Source organism: Gossypium hirsutum, chromosome D03 (genome assembly GCF_007990345.1).
Source record: "Gossypium hirsutum isolate 1008001.06 chromosome D03, Gossypium_hirsutum_v2.1, whole genome shotgun sequence".
In the NCBI taxonomy this organism is placed as follows: domain Eukaryota; kingdom Viridiplantae; phylum Streptophyta; class Magnoliopsida; order Malvales; family Malvaceae; genus Gossypium; species Gossypium hirsutum.
The window spans coordinates 2,417,173-2,432,709 of NC_053439.1; the positions used below are offsets into that span (position 1 = coordinate 2,417,173).

At 29.6% G+C, this 15,537-nt stretch overlaps 1 protein-coding gene across 1 annotated transcript; it reads right to left on the minus strand.

Annotated features, from left to right (window-relative positions):
* Positions 1-9,042: 9,042 nt before the first annotated feature.
* On the minus strand, positions 9,043-12,099 carry LOC107909317 (floral homeotic protein APETALA 2). The gene is made up of 9 exons (XM_016836797.2): positions 11,200-12,099; positions 11,053-11,109; positions 10,881-10,968; positions 10,647-10,792; positions 10,510-10,554; positions 10,320-10,411; positions 9,905-10,047; positions 9,651-9,815; positions 9,043-9,555 (listed from the first exon to the last, which is right to left on the minus strand). Exons 1-9 carry the CDS (start codon positions 11,688-11,690, stop codon positions 9,358-9,360), a joined length of 1,425 nt encoding a protein of 474 aa, XP_016692286.1. The 5' UTR covers positions 11,691-12,099; the 3' UTR covers positions 9,043-9,357.
* Between the last annotated feature and the right edge of the window lie 3,438 nt (positions 12,100-15,537).

Here is a 15,537-nt window from a genome sequence, read left to right on the forward strand (position 1 = left end):
GTTATTAAACTTGATGGAGATCCACATGTCGTCTATGCAAGAGGTAGTTATAACTTTTTGAACCGGAGAGGTATGAAAGATGAAACTCCTCATGCTGAGACATATGGTGTGTACTACACAAACGAAGTCTCTTAATTTGACGAAGCATCAAAGATTGGTGTACTCTGTCTTAACTAATGGTTAATTTAAAATTTAGTCTTTATATTTTTATTTTTTAGGAATTTAGTCTTGTTATTTTTAGATTTTAAAATCTAGGTTCATTTGTTATCACTATTAATTTTTTTTCATTAAATTTGTTAGTGTAACATTTTAAAATTAAAAAAAAACCTACTTGGTAGCCATGTAACCAATATTTTTTAAATTGGATCGATGATCGAACTAGTCAAGCCATCGGTTCATTGGTCTGATGGATCCCACTAGTCCAATTAAAAATCATTAAAAATAAAAAATAATAAACTTAGTTCAACCATTTCATAGTTTGATCGGTTTAAAGTCACTATTCAAAACGATACCCCAACCGGTTTCCTTTTTCCTTGGTCAGTCTAGTCAATTCAAACAACACTGTATTTAATTAAAAAAGATAATGTTGTAATGAACTTGAAATTTATAAAATAATTTTAACATTATTAACAATAGAGCCTAAATTTTGAAATTTAAAAAATAAAAAGATTAAATTTTTTTTAAAATAAAAATTTAGTTGTGAAGAATATAGATATAGCATATTTTAACCATAAAAAGGTGAGTCTAAATTTCATTACGTAAGAGGTGACGAAATCCTTATACCTTACGTAACTGCTTGTAAACGGATAGATAATACTTGCTTTGCTAGATTATCATTGTTTTTATGTTCATGAATATGTAATATCATAATCAAAATGAAGGCATGACTAATATTATTACATTTTTAATTACAACTTGACTAGTGCCTCTAGCCTCCGAATATCATATATATATATAGAGATATACATATAACAGATTTCTTCAAGAAATCAAAGCATTTTGAGACTTGAATTAGCTAAGCTTGACGAGAATGGTGATGGGTTCGTCCTACTTTGTGAAAACACTGAGCAAAACTAATGTTGGGAAGAGACTGGCATTGCTTACCAAGTACATGAAGCATTTGCCTTGTATTCCATGTGGTCACCCAGTGGCGAACTTACTGGAGGTCATGGATGTGCATGGGACGGAGTGGTACTTGGGTTACACTTTCCGTCGGTTGGCTCGATTTTGTGAAATGCAAATGTCTCACACCCGGAGATCAGATCATATAAGCGAGAGGCGAACGTTGATGCTTTTTACACCATTGGTGTTTGGACTGATGTGTTTTGATTACAAAATGGAGGGGCTTTTGGACTCTGTTTTTTTGGTAGTTTTATTTTCACTTCTTGGGTATAGATATGTTCCCAGATTCAGTTGTTGCAAGTCTCTTGATTTTACTTTTCATATAGGTTAAAGACCCACACCTTTAATAAGTTTCATATTGCATGGGGTTAGAATTCTGATGAGTTAATGGAACAAGAGCACTTCTTAATGCATGAATATGCAAAACCACGCACAAACTAAAGCATTTGCGCATGATTTGACTAGATGCCATGACTTATAAAATGCTCCCACTTTATGAATAAAGTATTGCCTAAAGCATCTATATATATATGACAGATATCTTCAAGAAATCGAAACATTTGTTTATGCATTTTGAGACTTGAATTAGCTAGCTTGGGGATAATCGCAATGGGTTTACACTTGCTTCAAGTATTAGGAGACGTTCTCATTTTAATAAAACTTTACCCAAAAATAATATGTAACTCATATGATGTTAGAAGAACTTTTCATGCAAGTAAGAATTAGACCCAACATACAAGGTGTGCCTAATCCCATCCAAATAGCAGCAGAGCATTTCATGCATAGTACATGAACCTTCACCAAGTCGCATCGGATTTACAACATATTCAAATGCGTGCATTAAGAGCTCACTATAAGTCAACCACTTGCATCCCCTCAACTCGATGCTTGTACCACGGGAAATACACCAAGAAGAATGGGCACTTGGGCAGGCACCTAGGCTAAACAGAAAAATTACATTATCCATGTAAAAAATAATTATACAATTAAATGAAACTTTGCACTTTTTGGGCACTATTAAAATATATACATATATTTTGGTAATACAACAAAAATATATAAAAGAGAACTAACGTAAGGGACCACGTTGTAGAATTCTTGGAAGTGGATGATTTGCGAGTCAAGTAGTAGAGTTCCCGATGTAAAGCATGCAATATTGACAATCCAAGGATGTAAGCCATCATAATTTAGTAGGCTCTTAAAGGCCCAATAAGGACTGAGTCCACACTTTTGAGTTACTCAGGCTTGGACTCGTTCTAACATCAAGGTTGGTCCTATAATTAGAATATAAATGAGGTACTTGTAATTATCGAGTCAAATTCTAGCATTATAATACTCGATTCGAATGGTTCGTATGAAATTATATTTTTTTTCCGTTATTATATAGAAAGAACTTAATTACGAACAAGTTTAATTAAGTTCGAGATCAGGTTTGAGTATAAAAACTAATAATTGAGCTTGAGATTGAATAATCAAGTTGAATCGAGCAAAAGGCATTCATTTATCTTATATCTATTTTTTTAAATATGATACAAATATTTTAATTATTATTATAATATTTAAATTATTATGATTTAGTCGATATGTTCCGAATAAAAAATATTGCACTAAATTTAATAATTAAAAATATATTATTTAATAAACTAATTAAAAATTAAATGTGACATTATAAATTGGTCTAAAAAAATTTGAGTATAGTTTTTAATTTATTTTCGAAAAATAAGAGAACTGGGAAATAACTAATATGATTATCACATTTATTCCGTTAAGCCTAATTGCATATATTAAAATTTAGATGTTTTCAATTTCTTATACAATAAAGATAATTTAAGAAGTATCGGAATTTGTGTTCCGAAATACCTTACGATACTTAAGTCAATTCAAAGTACAACGTGATTTCTCTTTATAAAACTTTCTCCATTTTTTCCATAAGCAAAACCTTGAATGGAATCCATTATAGAAAGGAAAATTTGGGATGATTCAATTAAGGGTAACTTCATAGAAATGTCATTGAAAATTTTGGATGTTAAAAAAGGAGAATAACGACATGATGAAAAGTTGGAAATAAGATATTCTATGATGTAAGAAAAATGAATCTTTTAAATTTTGTATGGAGAGAGAGAATTACTATTTTCCCTACAGCTTCCCATGATTCTCTCCTTTCTGTCAACTATCATGCAATTGGATTCTGATCAAACTCAATATTGGCTGCTTTTTTGGATAAAACAAAATTTAGTCTTTAATTTTGGTAATTTTTTCAACTTGATCCTTCACCTTTTTTTCTTTGTTCACATTAGTCTCGGAATTTGGTAACTTTTTCTGAAATTTGATCCTTAAACCGTACATGGCTCTCCGCATAGGCTACGGACAATACATTCAGTTATTGGGGGTTTGGGTCGGTTGTTCCATGAATGACACTTCAAAGACTTCTCTGGAAGGAGTCGATCCCCCCCCCACAACAATAAAAGGCGCCTGTACCACCAACTGAAGCACTCCCTCCATGAATTGTACATGACTCTTCGCGGACGCTGATGACAAAATCCCGACACAGGGACCATGCCTTTGATTCTTGGGGGTCTAGGTCGCTACTCGACGGATGACACATTGAAAACTTCTCCTGAAGGAATCGACCCCCCTCAATAATGCATCATCTAAAATTTTATATAAAATCTTTAAAAATAATAATCTTTTTAAAATTAAAATTTCTCAGGTGATAACATGACACAATCTCGTATTGCCATGTTATCATAACTTAACGAATCCAAATTTAGGTGCAAATTAAGAAAATATACCAATTTCAAGGATTAATATGAATATAAAAATTTAAGGCACAATTTTTAAAAATATTACCAAATCTATGTACTAAATGTTGCTTTTTCTTTTTCATGGATTCCCTCTCAACAATCATAGAACTTACTTTGTCGTGAGCCACATTTTCATCATCTTTGTTCCAAAATGGTGAAGAAAAAAGAACCCAAATCAGATAAGAATAACTTGTACCAATATTCAACCAAAAGAATCTGATCCCATAATTTTCAAAATCACAAATCATACTATACAAATATAATGTGATTAAAAAATAATACAATATACATAATTAGGAAAAAAAAAGTCTACATATAAATATATTTTATGGTTTTTTTTCATTTCTCTTATTTTTTTCACCATTCTTAAATTATTCATAAATCGTCTCAAATTCTTAAATCGAAAAATAATACGCACTTAAATACAACTACACCTATATCTTCTTATTAACTACGACAAGTATTTAATATTTTTTAGACCAAAGCTTTGTTTTTCTAACAATCATTTTTTAAAAACATAAAATTTATATATAAAAGTATTTATTCCCACCATTTTTGGATTTTTATAAATATGTTAAAAGTGTGGTGGTAAAGAATTTGCATGAAAATAATAATGATAGTCATCTAATAAAAGGGTATGTTAGTCATTTCTTGATCAAGTTGGTATCCGATTAACCCGTGACACAAACTTAGTCAAGGGTTTTATTAATAGTAAGTACAGATATAAATACACAAGTTCGGTGAGAGAAAATATTTTATGTTAAAAGTTAATTTTTTTCAAGTTTACTCAAGAATTATTATTGATGTAGTGATAAAGAATTTGTTTATGAATCCATTAAATACAGGTTTAATTTCTAGACATGTTAATTTTTATTCTTTTATTTAAAAACTATATAAAACTATGAAATGACAAAAAGATCATCGAAATAATAATATTAATCATTTAATGAAATGGTTTATTAGTCATTTTCTAACAGAGTTGATACCCGATTAACTCGTGACACCAAATCAATCAAATTTTATTAATAGTTTATATATATTAACTATACATTTTGCTTTAGGTTAGGTAGCACCAATAAATTAATTAAAATACATTAATTTATGATCAAAAATAGATTTTTAAGCACTTCAAATTCCAAGATTATATATGTATTTTTTTTGTATGAAAAATTGAAGAGACTCGTAACACCAATTTAAATGTGTTTATTCGATTTCAAAATAGACCCAAACATGAATTAAAACCAAAAACATTCCGAGTTGAACTCATAAAATTCTAAATATCATAAACATGAAATAAATGATTCAAACCCAGGATGAAACTCTTAATTTAAATCGAAATCGAAACCATTCAAATCAACCCAAGTTTTATAAATAAAATTAATAAATTTACTTAGAATTATGGCATTTGTTTTGTCGAAATAAGACTGAAGTTGGAACCTAAAGAAGGAAAGAAACGAAGCAAAGAGAGAGAGATATGAAATGAAGAAAAGAATGTTATAAATATATAATTGTAGAGAAAGTGGGAAAAATAGGTAAAGTGTAAAATAACAAACGAATAATAGAATTCCAGAAATAGAAAGTGTCTGAAAGAAGAGAAGGAGAGTGTAATTTGGCAAAATAAAATAAAACCTAAAGAAGAAGTTTTGTCTGAGTGAATGAACGATGAAAGCGATCCAACACTTAACGCCACCAATATTATTTTATTTTTAATAAAGAGAGAGGGACCAATGCCTGCTTTGTCATGTCTCTATCGCAGTCACATTCATCGCCAATCTAATATTATTACCATTTTTCTATTTTTTATTTTTATTTTTATTTTAAAAAAATCTCAGTTTGATATTTTTTTAAAATACATATCGGATTCAAGTTTTGTCATGAAAAATACATGAGTGGGAGAGAGAGATGGTTAGATTTGATTGGAATTTCATATAGTTATGACCGTTGGATCCAATCGAGTAAAAAATTTTGAGTTGATCGAGTTGACGGGTCTTATTTTATTATCCTAACTCGAATCAAGTGGAATTATTCGAGTTAAATTAAAAAATTAAACATGTCAAATTAAAATATTATTACAATATAATTAATTTATGTTTGGGTACATAAATTTGAAACCATATATATTTGAATTTTTTTTTAAAATTATGATAAACTTAAAGAATCAATTAACTTATTTAAGTCCTTAAAATTATTATTGTAGAAAATTTTTAAAGTTTTAACTTTCTTTATATATTATTTGGAATTTTTTAAAATTATTATATATTTTTTAAAAATATAAATATTTTATTTTTTATAAATATTTTATTTTTTATAAATATTTTTAATTTTAAAAATTATTTTGAATTTTTTTTAATTTTGTTGAGAGACCAATTTGCTCATTTTCAAAATTGATAAGGACCAAAAGGGTATTTATGCCAATCTGTTATTTGAATTATCAAGTTATTCGAATTGTATAATTCAACTAGATTTGAACTCGAAACTCGAATTATTTATTCAAGTTAACTCGAATAACTCAATTCGAATTAGCTCGAAATTCAAAACAATTTCAAATCAAATCAAGTTTTACTTACCCCTAAAGACAGATGGCATCTGAATCCAAAAAAGTCAAAAATTCTCGAGGATTTTTCATCACTCTCTTTGAAATTTTAATTAGATCTCTAAATTTTTTTTAAAAAAAATTATTACGTTTTCCAATTTTCCAAAAGAATTCAATTAAATCCATTAAAATTTTGAGAAATTCTCTTTATGCCTTTAATATTTTTGAAAAATTTAATCAAACCCCCTCCCCATTTGTTTTTAAATTCTCATTAAATCCTTAATTTTTTAAAAAAATTTTAATAAAACTTCTTAAAATTTAATGTAAAAATACTCCACTATATTAATAATGAAAGTGGAGTAGCATTTAATTTTATTGATGACTTTTTTGCAAGAGAGACAGTGGAAAGAAAGTTGAGCCGTTGAAGAAATCCCATAAATGGAAAGCCACGCCTATAACTATAAAAGCCGATATAAAGTAAAAACAACACAGTAATTTACTAATTACCCTTTGCTTCTTCTTTTTTTAACTTTTTACTGTTTTTAGGGTTTGCTTTGCTATCATTTTCATCCACTTCATCTGTATTTAATTTCTAGGTTTATATTACCTTAATTTCCTTATGTGCTAAGTCTAGTCAACTTCTATAATAGAAAAATGGGTTAATTCCACGATAAATGCCTAAATTATAATTTTAGGTTTTAAATGGGTTTTTAAACTTAAAAAAATATTTTAATAAGAGCCTTTAAAATACTAATATCATATCAATTAGATTCTTTCATCCACGTACTAATTTAGACGTTAAATATCAAATTTAAATTAACAATTAAGTTAACAAAATGGCTTAATTGATATAATATTAATATTTTAATAACTCAATTTTAAACCAAACTAAAATTTAGGAATGTTTGCTACAATTAATCCTCATAATATATACGATAGTTTTAGAAAATAAAGCTATGAAACTAGATATTATTGATTTTCCAACATATATAATCATGCTTTATTCGGCAGATGAGAAAGTGATGCTTTAAGGAGCTAATGGGGGGATGATTCTAGGCTGGAGAGCTTGTCAATGGACCCATTATATATGTGTGTGTGTACGTATAAATGCAGCAGTGAGCAGGTACCTCAGAGTTCATCACATGCAAATTATGAAATTATGATAAAGATTCTGACATCAACCCTAAAACTAATAGATAACTTATAATGCATCGTTGATCAGCTATCATTGATTCATATCTCCATATGAGATTTCCCTATGCATTTTGTTTGACTATTTATGTGTTTTAACATAACATTCATCAACTTAGAATCTCATCTCATTCTTTATGTAATTAGGGTTGAGTCCGTGTTTGTAAAGATTGTAGTCTTTAGAGAGGCAATTACGGATCTCGAATATGAATCATAGCTCATCTTGTCCCTTAATCATGCGGTTGAGAGTTCACTTCTCGTTAATAGAAAAAGAGCATATTTCTCAATCAACCGTTTTTGTCTTCGAAATAATCTAATTTCAACCCAAAAAAATTAAAATTTTTAGAATTTTCAAATAAATTAAAAGAATAACATGTAATTATATAATAAATAAATAAAATACAAGTATTCCCTACTTATAAATCTAAAAACTTCACTTATAATTAATATTATTTATTTGTAAAATGTACTAACCACAATGATACCCAACTGTTCTTATTTATATTATTTAATTGCTTTTGTCAGTCATAATGTTTAAATAAAACCATTTTGTTCTCAACCAAAATATATTATTTTAAAAAACATTGAATTTGTTTTAAAATTCCAAAGCAAGTTCATTTGAATGAAATGTGCATGAATGAAATCCCTTTATAGACAATAAGAATTTTTTTTTTTAAAAAAATCTACATTTTTTTAAGAAAATTAATTCTTAAATATGATGAAGACAGAAGAAGGTGGCCTTGACCTTTCCCCTTATAGAAAAACTTCCCTTTTTTTTTAATAAAATAACCCCTTTTGCTCTTCCCAATATGCAATTTCCCCCATAAAATATTCAACAATGACGACCCAGATGACGAAATTGAAATCCTTATTTTATATTTTCAATTAACCACTTGTCTCTATCTTAATCTTAAAAAAAGGACATATTCTTCTAAGACCTAAGACACACACCCTTTTTCCTCGTACACTCTTGCCACATGTTCTTAATATTATTAACTAAAAATTCGTTAATAATTGCAATTAAGGACATAAAATATTAAACCCTTCATTTTAGCTTACAAATTACAAGGCCTTTTCAATAGGTAGGGGGGGTGTTTTAAAAGTTATGATTGATGAGTCCCTCTCTTCATTTATAACCATGTCTGATTGCTTTTGGTTATAGAGAACTGATTCAAAGGACACCATTGATGGTGACTATTCATCACTATCCGCTCATATTTCCAAGATATAATCCATTTCCCAATTTGTATATGAGTGAAGACTAAATTTCATATATATAAATTAATTTTTAATTGATAACATAAATAGATAAAATTTTTACTCTTTAATCTAATAAATAAGAACTAATTTACACATTTTTTTAAATAGAGAAATCAAAATAAAATCTAACTCTTAACATAAAGATTTCCATGATCGATATTTTATATAAATGAAAATTACACTAATGCAATACATAAGAAGGCAAAGCAAATTTATTGAAGACAATGGAAAAGATCATTTGTTTTAGTTGCTTTGTTAGTGATTTTGACCAATAATGCTTCTTTTTTCTCTCCTCTTTTTTGGGGGGAATAATTTTTGTAATTTTCCCTATGGGTTAACTAAGAAAATTGAGTAAAAAAAAATGGAGTGCAACTCAATGCATTGATCTATACATAGAGATTAACCAACAATGGTGGATGATAAAATATGGTGTGTATAGTGCTTTTCTCATGAGTGAGTGGAACCCATTTTTCTTAGCTTTGGAAGGTCTAGTCTGCCATGGGAATCCTGATGATGCTGCACCATTTGTAAACACAGTTGGTGAGATCCCGTTGATTGCCATTGTTGATGATGATGATCATTAGTTGACAATGAAAGATCACTCCCTATTTGAACTCCATTGTTGTTGTTGCTTGGATAATGAATCTATATATATACATACATCACAATGATTTTACATTAGTTGAAGCTTTTTTTTTTTTCCTAATCATGCAATTAAGTACTAATTATCGAATACGAACCCGATACGGATTAAAATGTGGAGGATGAATGTTGAACGTATGGTTATCAGTAGGTCTGTTCCGTTGTCCAATGGACTTAATTGAAGCTTGAGAATATTGAATCTGTGTTTGGTTCAAAAGCTGCATTGTATCATCATTTCCCCAAGGTCCCTGCTGCAGATTTTGCTGGTAGAATCACCAAAAAGAAAAATGAATCACTATTATTATACCTTAACATTTATGATTTTTATACGTAGTATGAAATTAAAACAAACCTTAGACCTATAGCCCCAACTATGTTGATCCACCATTGCATTTTGCTTATCAACACCACCAAATTCTAAATTATTTTGCTTTGAAGTTGAATTCCCTAAGCTCAAATCAAGGTTGTGATCCCTACCATTACATGATGATGTTTCTAAAACCAAAAAATAAAAATTAGAACTTTCAAAAGGAAATTCTATACAAGAGTTAGATTGCATTTTGTCCTCTTTATCTAAAATTGAATAAATTAATCTTTGTACGTTGGATAAAAAAGCAAACCGATCATTTCCGTTAAAAATTTCATCAATTTATATTATTAATGATTGACAAAATAACCAAATAGTTACACATACCTCTGATCTGATGTACGAAGACAAGTTTTTAACAGATGTACAAAAATGATTAATGAGTGTAAATCTTACTTACCACCGTTGTGAAGCTCATTATCATATATACTAGGATCAAAATTAGTTACAGCATCTTTCCCATTGCACTTAATTGCAGCTTTGTCATAAGCCCTACAAAATCAAAACACCCTATCAGAAAAAAGAAAGAAAGAAAAAAGAGCCTAATTTTCATCATATAGAACAAACCAAAGATTATATAAACTTTGCACCTTGCAGCTTCAATCTCGGTATCAAACAAGCCTAAATAAACATATCTGTATTCACAAAAAAAAACACCCAAAATGAAACCCATTGAATAAATGAACAATGAAGAAAAGGGTTAAAGGGCAAAAAAAAAAAGGGTTACTTTTTGCCTAAAAATTGACCCATTCTAGCTTCCCATCTTCCACATTTATGCAAGGTTACTCCTCTATATTTAGAACTTCCTCTAGGGAAACCAGTGCTTTGTCGACGAAGTACATGCACAAATTCTTCCTTCGTTAAGTTACTCATCTGTTTTTCATAAACAAAATTTAGTGACTTTTCATAGCAACACGATGAAAAAAAGAAGAAGAAGGGTTCTTTATTCTTAGTTTCTCACTTGTTTCAAATCTTCTTCATAATCTTCAATGCTGAAATTTATATCAGCTTCAACTCCCCGGAATTTGATTGCTGCCCTATCGTATGCTCTGACAGATATAAAAGAAATGTTCTTTGTAAAACATTTACCATTATATAAAGAGTGATACGATTGTAAAGACATGAAAGGTTACCTTGCTGCTGCATGTGCTGTGTCAAATCCACCTAAATAAACTTGTTTTCCACAATCCCTGTAATGAGAAATATAAACCCAAGGTTAAATTCTGATTGGTTAGGGAGAAAATAGTAAAACAGGTTTCTCGAGAAAAAAAAAATCTGACCAAATATGAGATTCCCATCTGCCGGTTCTTCTATAGAAAGTAACACCTCTATATTGAGAGCTTCTTGACCTTGGTCCTCTTCTGCTTTTTTTCATGGGATTTGTAGCTTCAACGGATTTAGCAACGGCGAGTGGTTCCGATTGCCGGAATTTGACTCCGACCCAGTGAGCCATAGGGAACCCTTGTGCAGTTCCGGTGGGAACTGCCCTCATTTCTGGGTCTTGGTCAAGTGGAAAAAACTGACGAGTCACCGGAGCTGGTCCACCGCTCTCGACAGGCACCGAGAACCCAAAAATCATGTTACTGTTTCGTTTCTTTAAAGCTGCTGCATCTTCTTCCTCTGATCCATCCTCGATCACCACGGCGGAAGAACTCGAATTCGAAACGGATCCAACCCGTTTACCCTTCCCTTCTTCGCCGTCCACCGGCGATGAACACCCTTCCGATTCCTCGCCTCTTGAACGATCAGGAGAATCGTTAAGATCCCACATTTTTTTTTTCACTTCACAAACTTTTTCAGCTACTAAAAATCACGAAGATACTATATATTTTCAAAGCAGAAAATTCTCAAAAAAAAAATGATCATAATCTACTTTAAACGAAGAAAAAAAACTATCATAAAAGCTGAAATTAAATATAAAAAAATGAACATCAAAGCCAGTGATTTTCCAAGGAAAAGCTGAAAGAAAAAAAAGAAAAGCCTATGAGAGAGTTAATCAGCTAAGCTAAAAAAGTAAGTATAGGGTAGAAGAAGATTAAAGAACGAAGCTTGAAAATCTTTGTAAGAACATAAAAAAACCATTACAGCATCCACAATAATATACTTTCGTTAATCATTTTTTTTTAGTTTTTCTTCTCTCTGTATTTATACTAGATATAATATTATAATATTTTAGGTCTAACTATACTTTCAAATCCCTATACTTTATAAACTTTTAAAGTTTTAATCTTTTATTGTTTTTATTCTCGAATTTAATCTTTCTAATTTAAAAATGAAACTTTAATTAATAATATTGTTTTACGGTTTATGTCTTTCATTGAGGGTGTAATGCGCTCTACCATTGCACCCAATACTTTTAATATCACATGTTGAAATTTAATTTATCAATTACACTTTGATTTTTTTACCAAATTTAATTCCTTGAATTAAAAGGAAAACAATCAAATATCAAAGGTAAAAGGTTGAATCCCTCTCAATTTTGAAATTGAACAAAATTGTCCTTCTCAAAAAACTTGGAGCAATTTAATCCCTAACCATTTTGAAAGTGAGCAATTAAGGACAATTAATTATGACGCTAATGTCATTAGTCAATTGTGCATAATTTTGATTGATATAATAACAAAGTTAGCCCTTGATGTTTACATATTTTTTTAATTTGGTATTGATTCTAAAAAAACAACAATTTTGCCCCAACAATTACACATTTACAAAAATATTGTGGACTAAATTTGTTAATCTTGACTAAATTGATAGAATGTGTAAATTATGAGAGCTAAATCTATTATTATACCAGTCAAATTTATGTAAAATTAAGGGAAAAAAATTAACATTGTGATTAATTATGCTTCGTTGCTCACTTTCGAAATTGACAAAGATTAAATTATTCCGATTTTCTAAAGAGACCAATTTTCTCAATATCGAAATTGAGAAAAACTATAGAATTTCAAAACTTTTAAAAGTATGGCCGCAAAATTAGACCAATATTTTACATAAGAAAAAGGTTAGTTCAAGTGGACAAATTGCTTGATTCCCACTTGTTAACAACAACAATAGAAATCAAACCCTAATTTTTGAATTACAAATAAAGAATCTGAACCACTGTTTTCTTCCGCTATTGACATGGAACAAGTTTTTCTTTACCCAATAGGGGAAAATTGTAGAATAATTAGATAGGGAGGGGTTAAAACATAAAAGTGGGGGGCAAAAGGGCTAAAAGAAGAAGCTAAATTGGGATTAAAGAGGTTGTGGAAATGGTAGAGAGAAAAAAAAACACACCAAAGTGATGGAAGGGGATGGTTTTTAGTATCACAAAAGGAAAGGAGAATAATGCAAGGAAAAGGAAACATTTCTAGAAAAGTCCAATCCAAAGAGTACGGTAAAGGGCCAACTTTTTTTGCCTCTTTCGTTTCTTACATCGACCAATGCCCTGTTTGTTTTCAACTTACAACTTGTACCTTGTATTCCCCGACTCACTTCTCTTGCTCGCTTGCAGTTTCTACACTCCCCCCAACTCATATTCTAGGTTTTGGTAGTGCTTTTGGTTATTCTCTATATCTCCTCCTTATATTAGTTTTGTATTCTTTAGAGTCCATTTATCTAATTATGTCATATCCTTATAAGTATTTGGATAATTGATAAATGTGATGTACGAGTGACGGATATTTTTGTCCATGCAAGGAGAGCAATCCCTATTATATATGCTTGTGAAATTGTGGGCATGCAATGTCTTGAGCTTGTGAGATCTTGGCCTTGTAGATATTCTTAGCTCGGAGGTCGATTTTTAATTCATCCCAAGATGTGAGGAATGACAAGAGATTCTTAATTCATCCCAAGCTTACAATAGGCAAGATGTTTTCGAATTATGTCCTAGATTTTAATTTGATTCTAAATTTCAAAACGTTTTAAGTGTTTTTTCAGATCAGGAATATCATGTCAATTTAATCATTTTGTGAACCTAATTATTAAGTGTTAAATACTTACTCAAATCTAACATGAAATATATATAAAACTTGTGGATTAAACTGCAAGCATGCGTGTATTATGTACTTAATACATGAAAATTTATATCTAATGAGTTATAAAAAAAACATCATAATTAAAATCTACGAGAGCTACTGCTTTTGTTAAACATGTTTTATACAAGCTACTACACAACAAGTACATGTGCTTAATATTTTATCCACGTGTTTTGAATATTTTCACATCAAACCTAAATTTGAATTTAACACCCAAGCTTATAATTAAAATGACGGAATTACCCGATTAATTTAATACTAATACTTTAAATACTCAAATGTTTTGAAATTTAAATATTAATTTAAAATTTGAGACACTATTTTAGGATATCTAATGCAATTAAACAAAAAGAGAAAGAAGGTAGCAACACTCTCTTATGCAAGAGCTTGGGTCTAAATGCAACAGGAACATGATAAATGCCAACTCAAGCATTGTATAGATATGTGTATATTGTAATAGATTGAGAGATGGATTCGATAGATTTAAGATCATGCTTGACATAAATATTTTTAATAAAGGAAAAAAATCATATAAATTTGGGGTTTTAAAAATTAAAAAAATTTAAGGAGGAAGAAGTGCTGTCAGAAAGAAACAGACAATCATCTATATGAAAGTAGGGGCCAATTGGGTTAAGATAAAAATAAATATTGCCATATCATAATGCACCTAGACATATTTCCCAACAAACCAATGAAACCCAAAATTCTAGGGGTATCGGTATAAAATTATAAAATTTTAGGTAAAAGTATTGGATAGGCACATATACTAAGAGTTAAATTGCATTTTGTCCCATTTACTAAAAAAATAGGTAAATTAATCCTTATACATTAAATCAAAGAGTAAATTGATCTTTCTGTTAAAAAAATCATTCATTTCTACTGTTAAAAATTGGTCTTTGTATGTTAGAATGAGGCACTTGTGGCACGCCATGTTTAACTAACTGTCTGGTTATTCTATCAGTTACTTAAAATAAAAATGGATGAATTTTTTAATAAAAATGATTATTTTGCTCTTTGATCTAAAATAATAATACATATCATAATTTTATCAATGTAAACAATAGGGCAAAAATGCAATCTGATTCTTAATATAGGAGCCTCCATGATACATTTACCAATGTTGGGTTATGTGAAAATAGCTTAAATTAAGATATTAATATTTGGGAGGAGCTAAAAATGTATTTTTTTTATTGTTAAAGTTTAAGAAGGATTAAAAAAATACAATTAGATCATTTAATCAAGAAGCGTCACAAAATGAAATCTCAATTAAATTTAAAATAGGCTAAATCTAAGAATAACTCTCTCAATCTTATTTTCTCAATACACAAAATTTGAACCCGAGCTTATATATACAACCCTATCCCATCTCTCAAATCCTCCATCATTTCTCTTTTGTTTGAGTGGGTGAAATGGTAAGCAAGAAGCAAACAGAAAAAACCTTCCAATAATGGAAGTGGGACGAGGCTATGGTTATTATCATTATTATTTTTCCCCTCCATTGAATTATATAAGGTTTTTAGAGGCCCACTTTCATTATTGAGGTGCCTACCAATAAGCCTACCGTCTTTATTATCTCTAACCCTTTTGCCTTAGCTTCTAAAC

Excerpts from the sequence above, each read along its gene's own strand:
- LOC107909317 (XM_016836797.2), bottom strand. The coding sequence starts at position 11,690 with ATGTGGGATCTTAACGATTCTCCTGATCGTTCAAGAGGCGAGGAATCG. Across the intron at positions 9,816-9,904 it reads GTTGGGGCTATAGGTCTAAG|CAAAATCTGCAGCAGGGACC; the intron begins GTTTGTTTTAAT and ends TGATTCTACCAG. Across the intron at positions 9,556-9,650 it reads CACATTTTAATCCGTATCGG|ATTCATTATCCAAGCAACAA; the intron begins GTTCGTATTCGA and ends GTATATATATAG.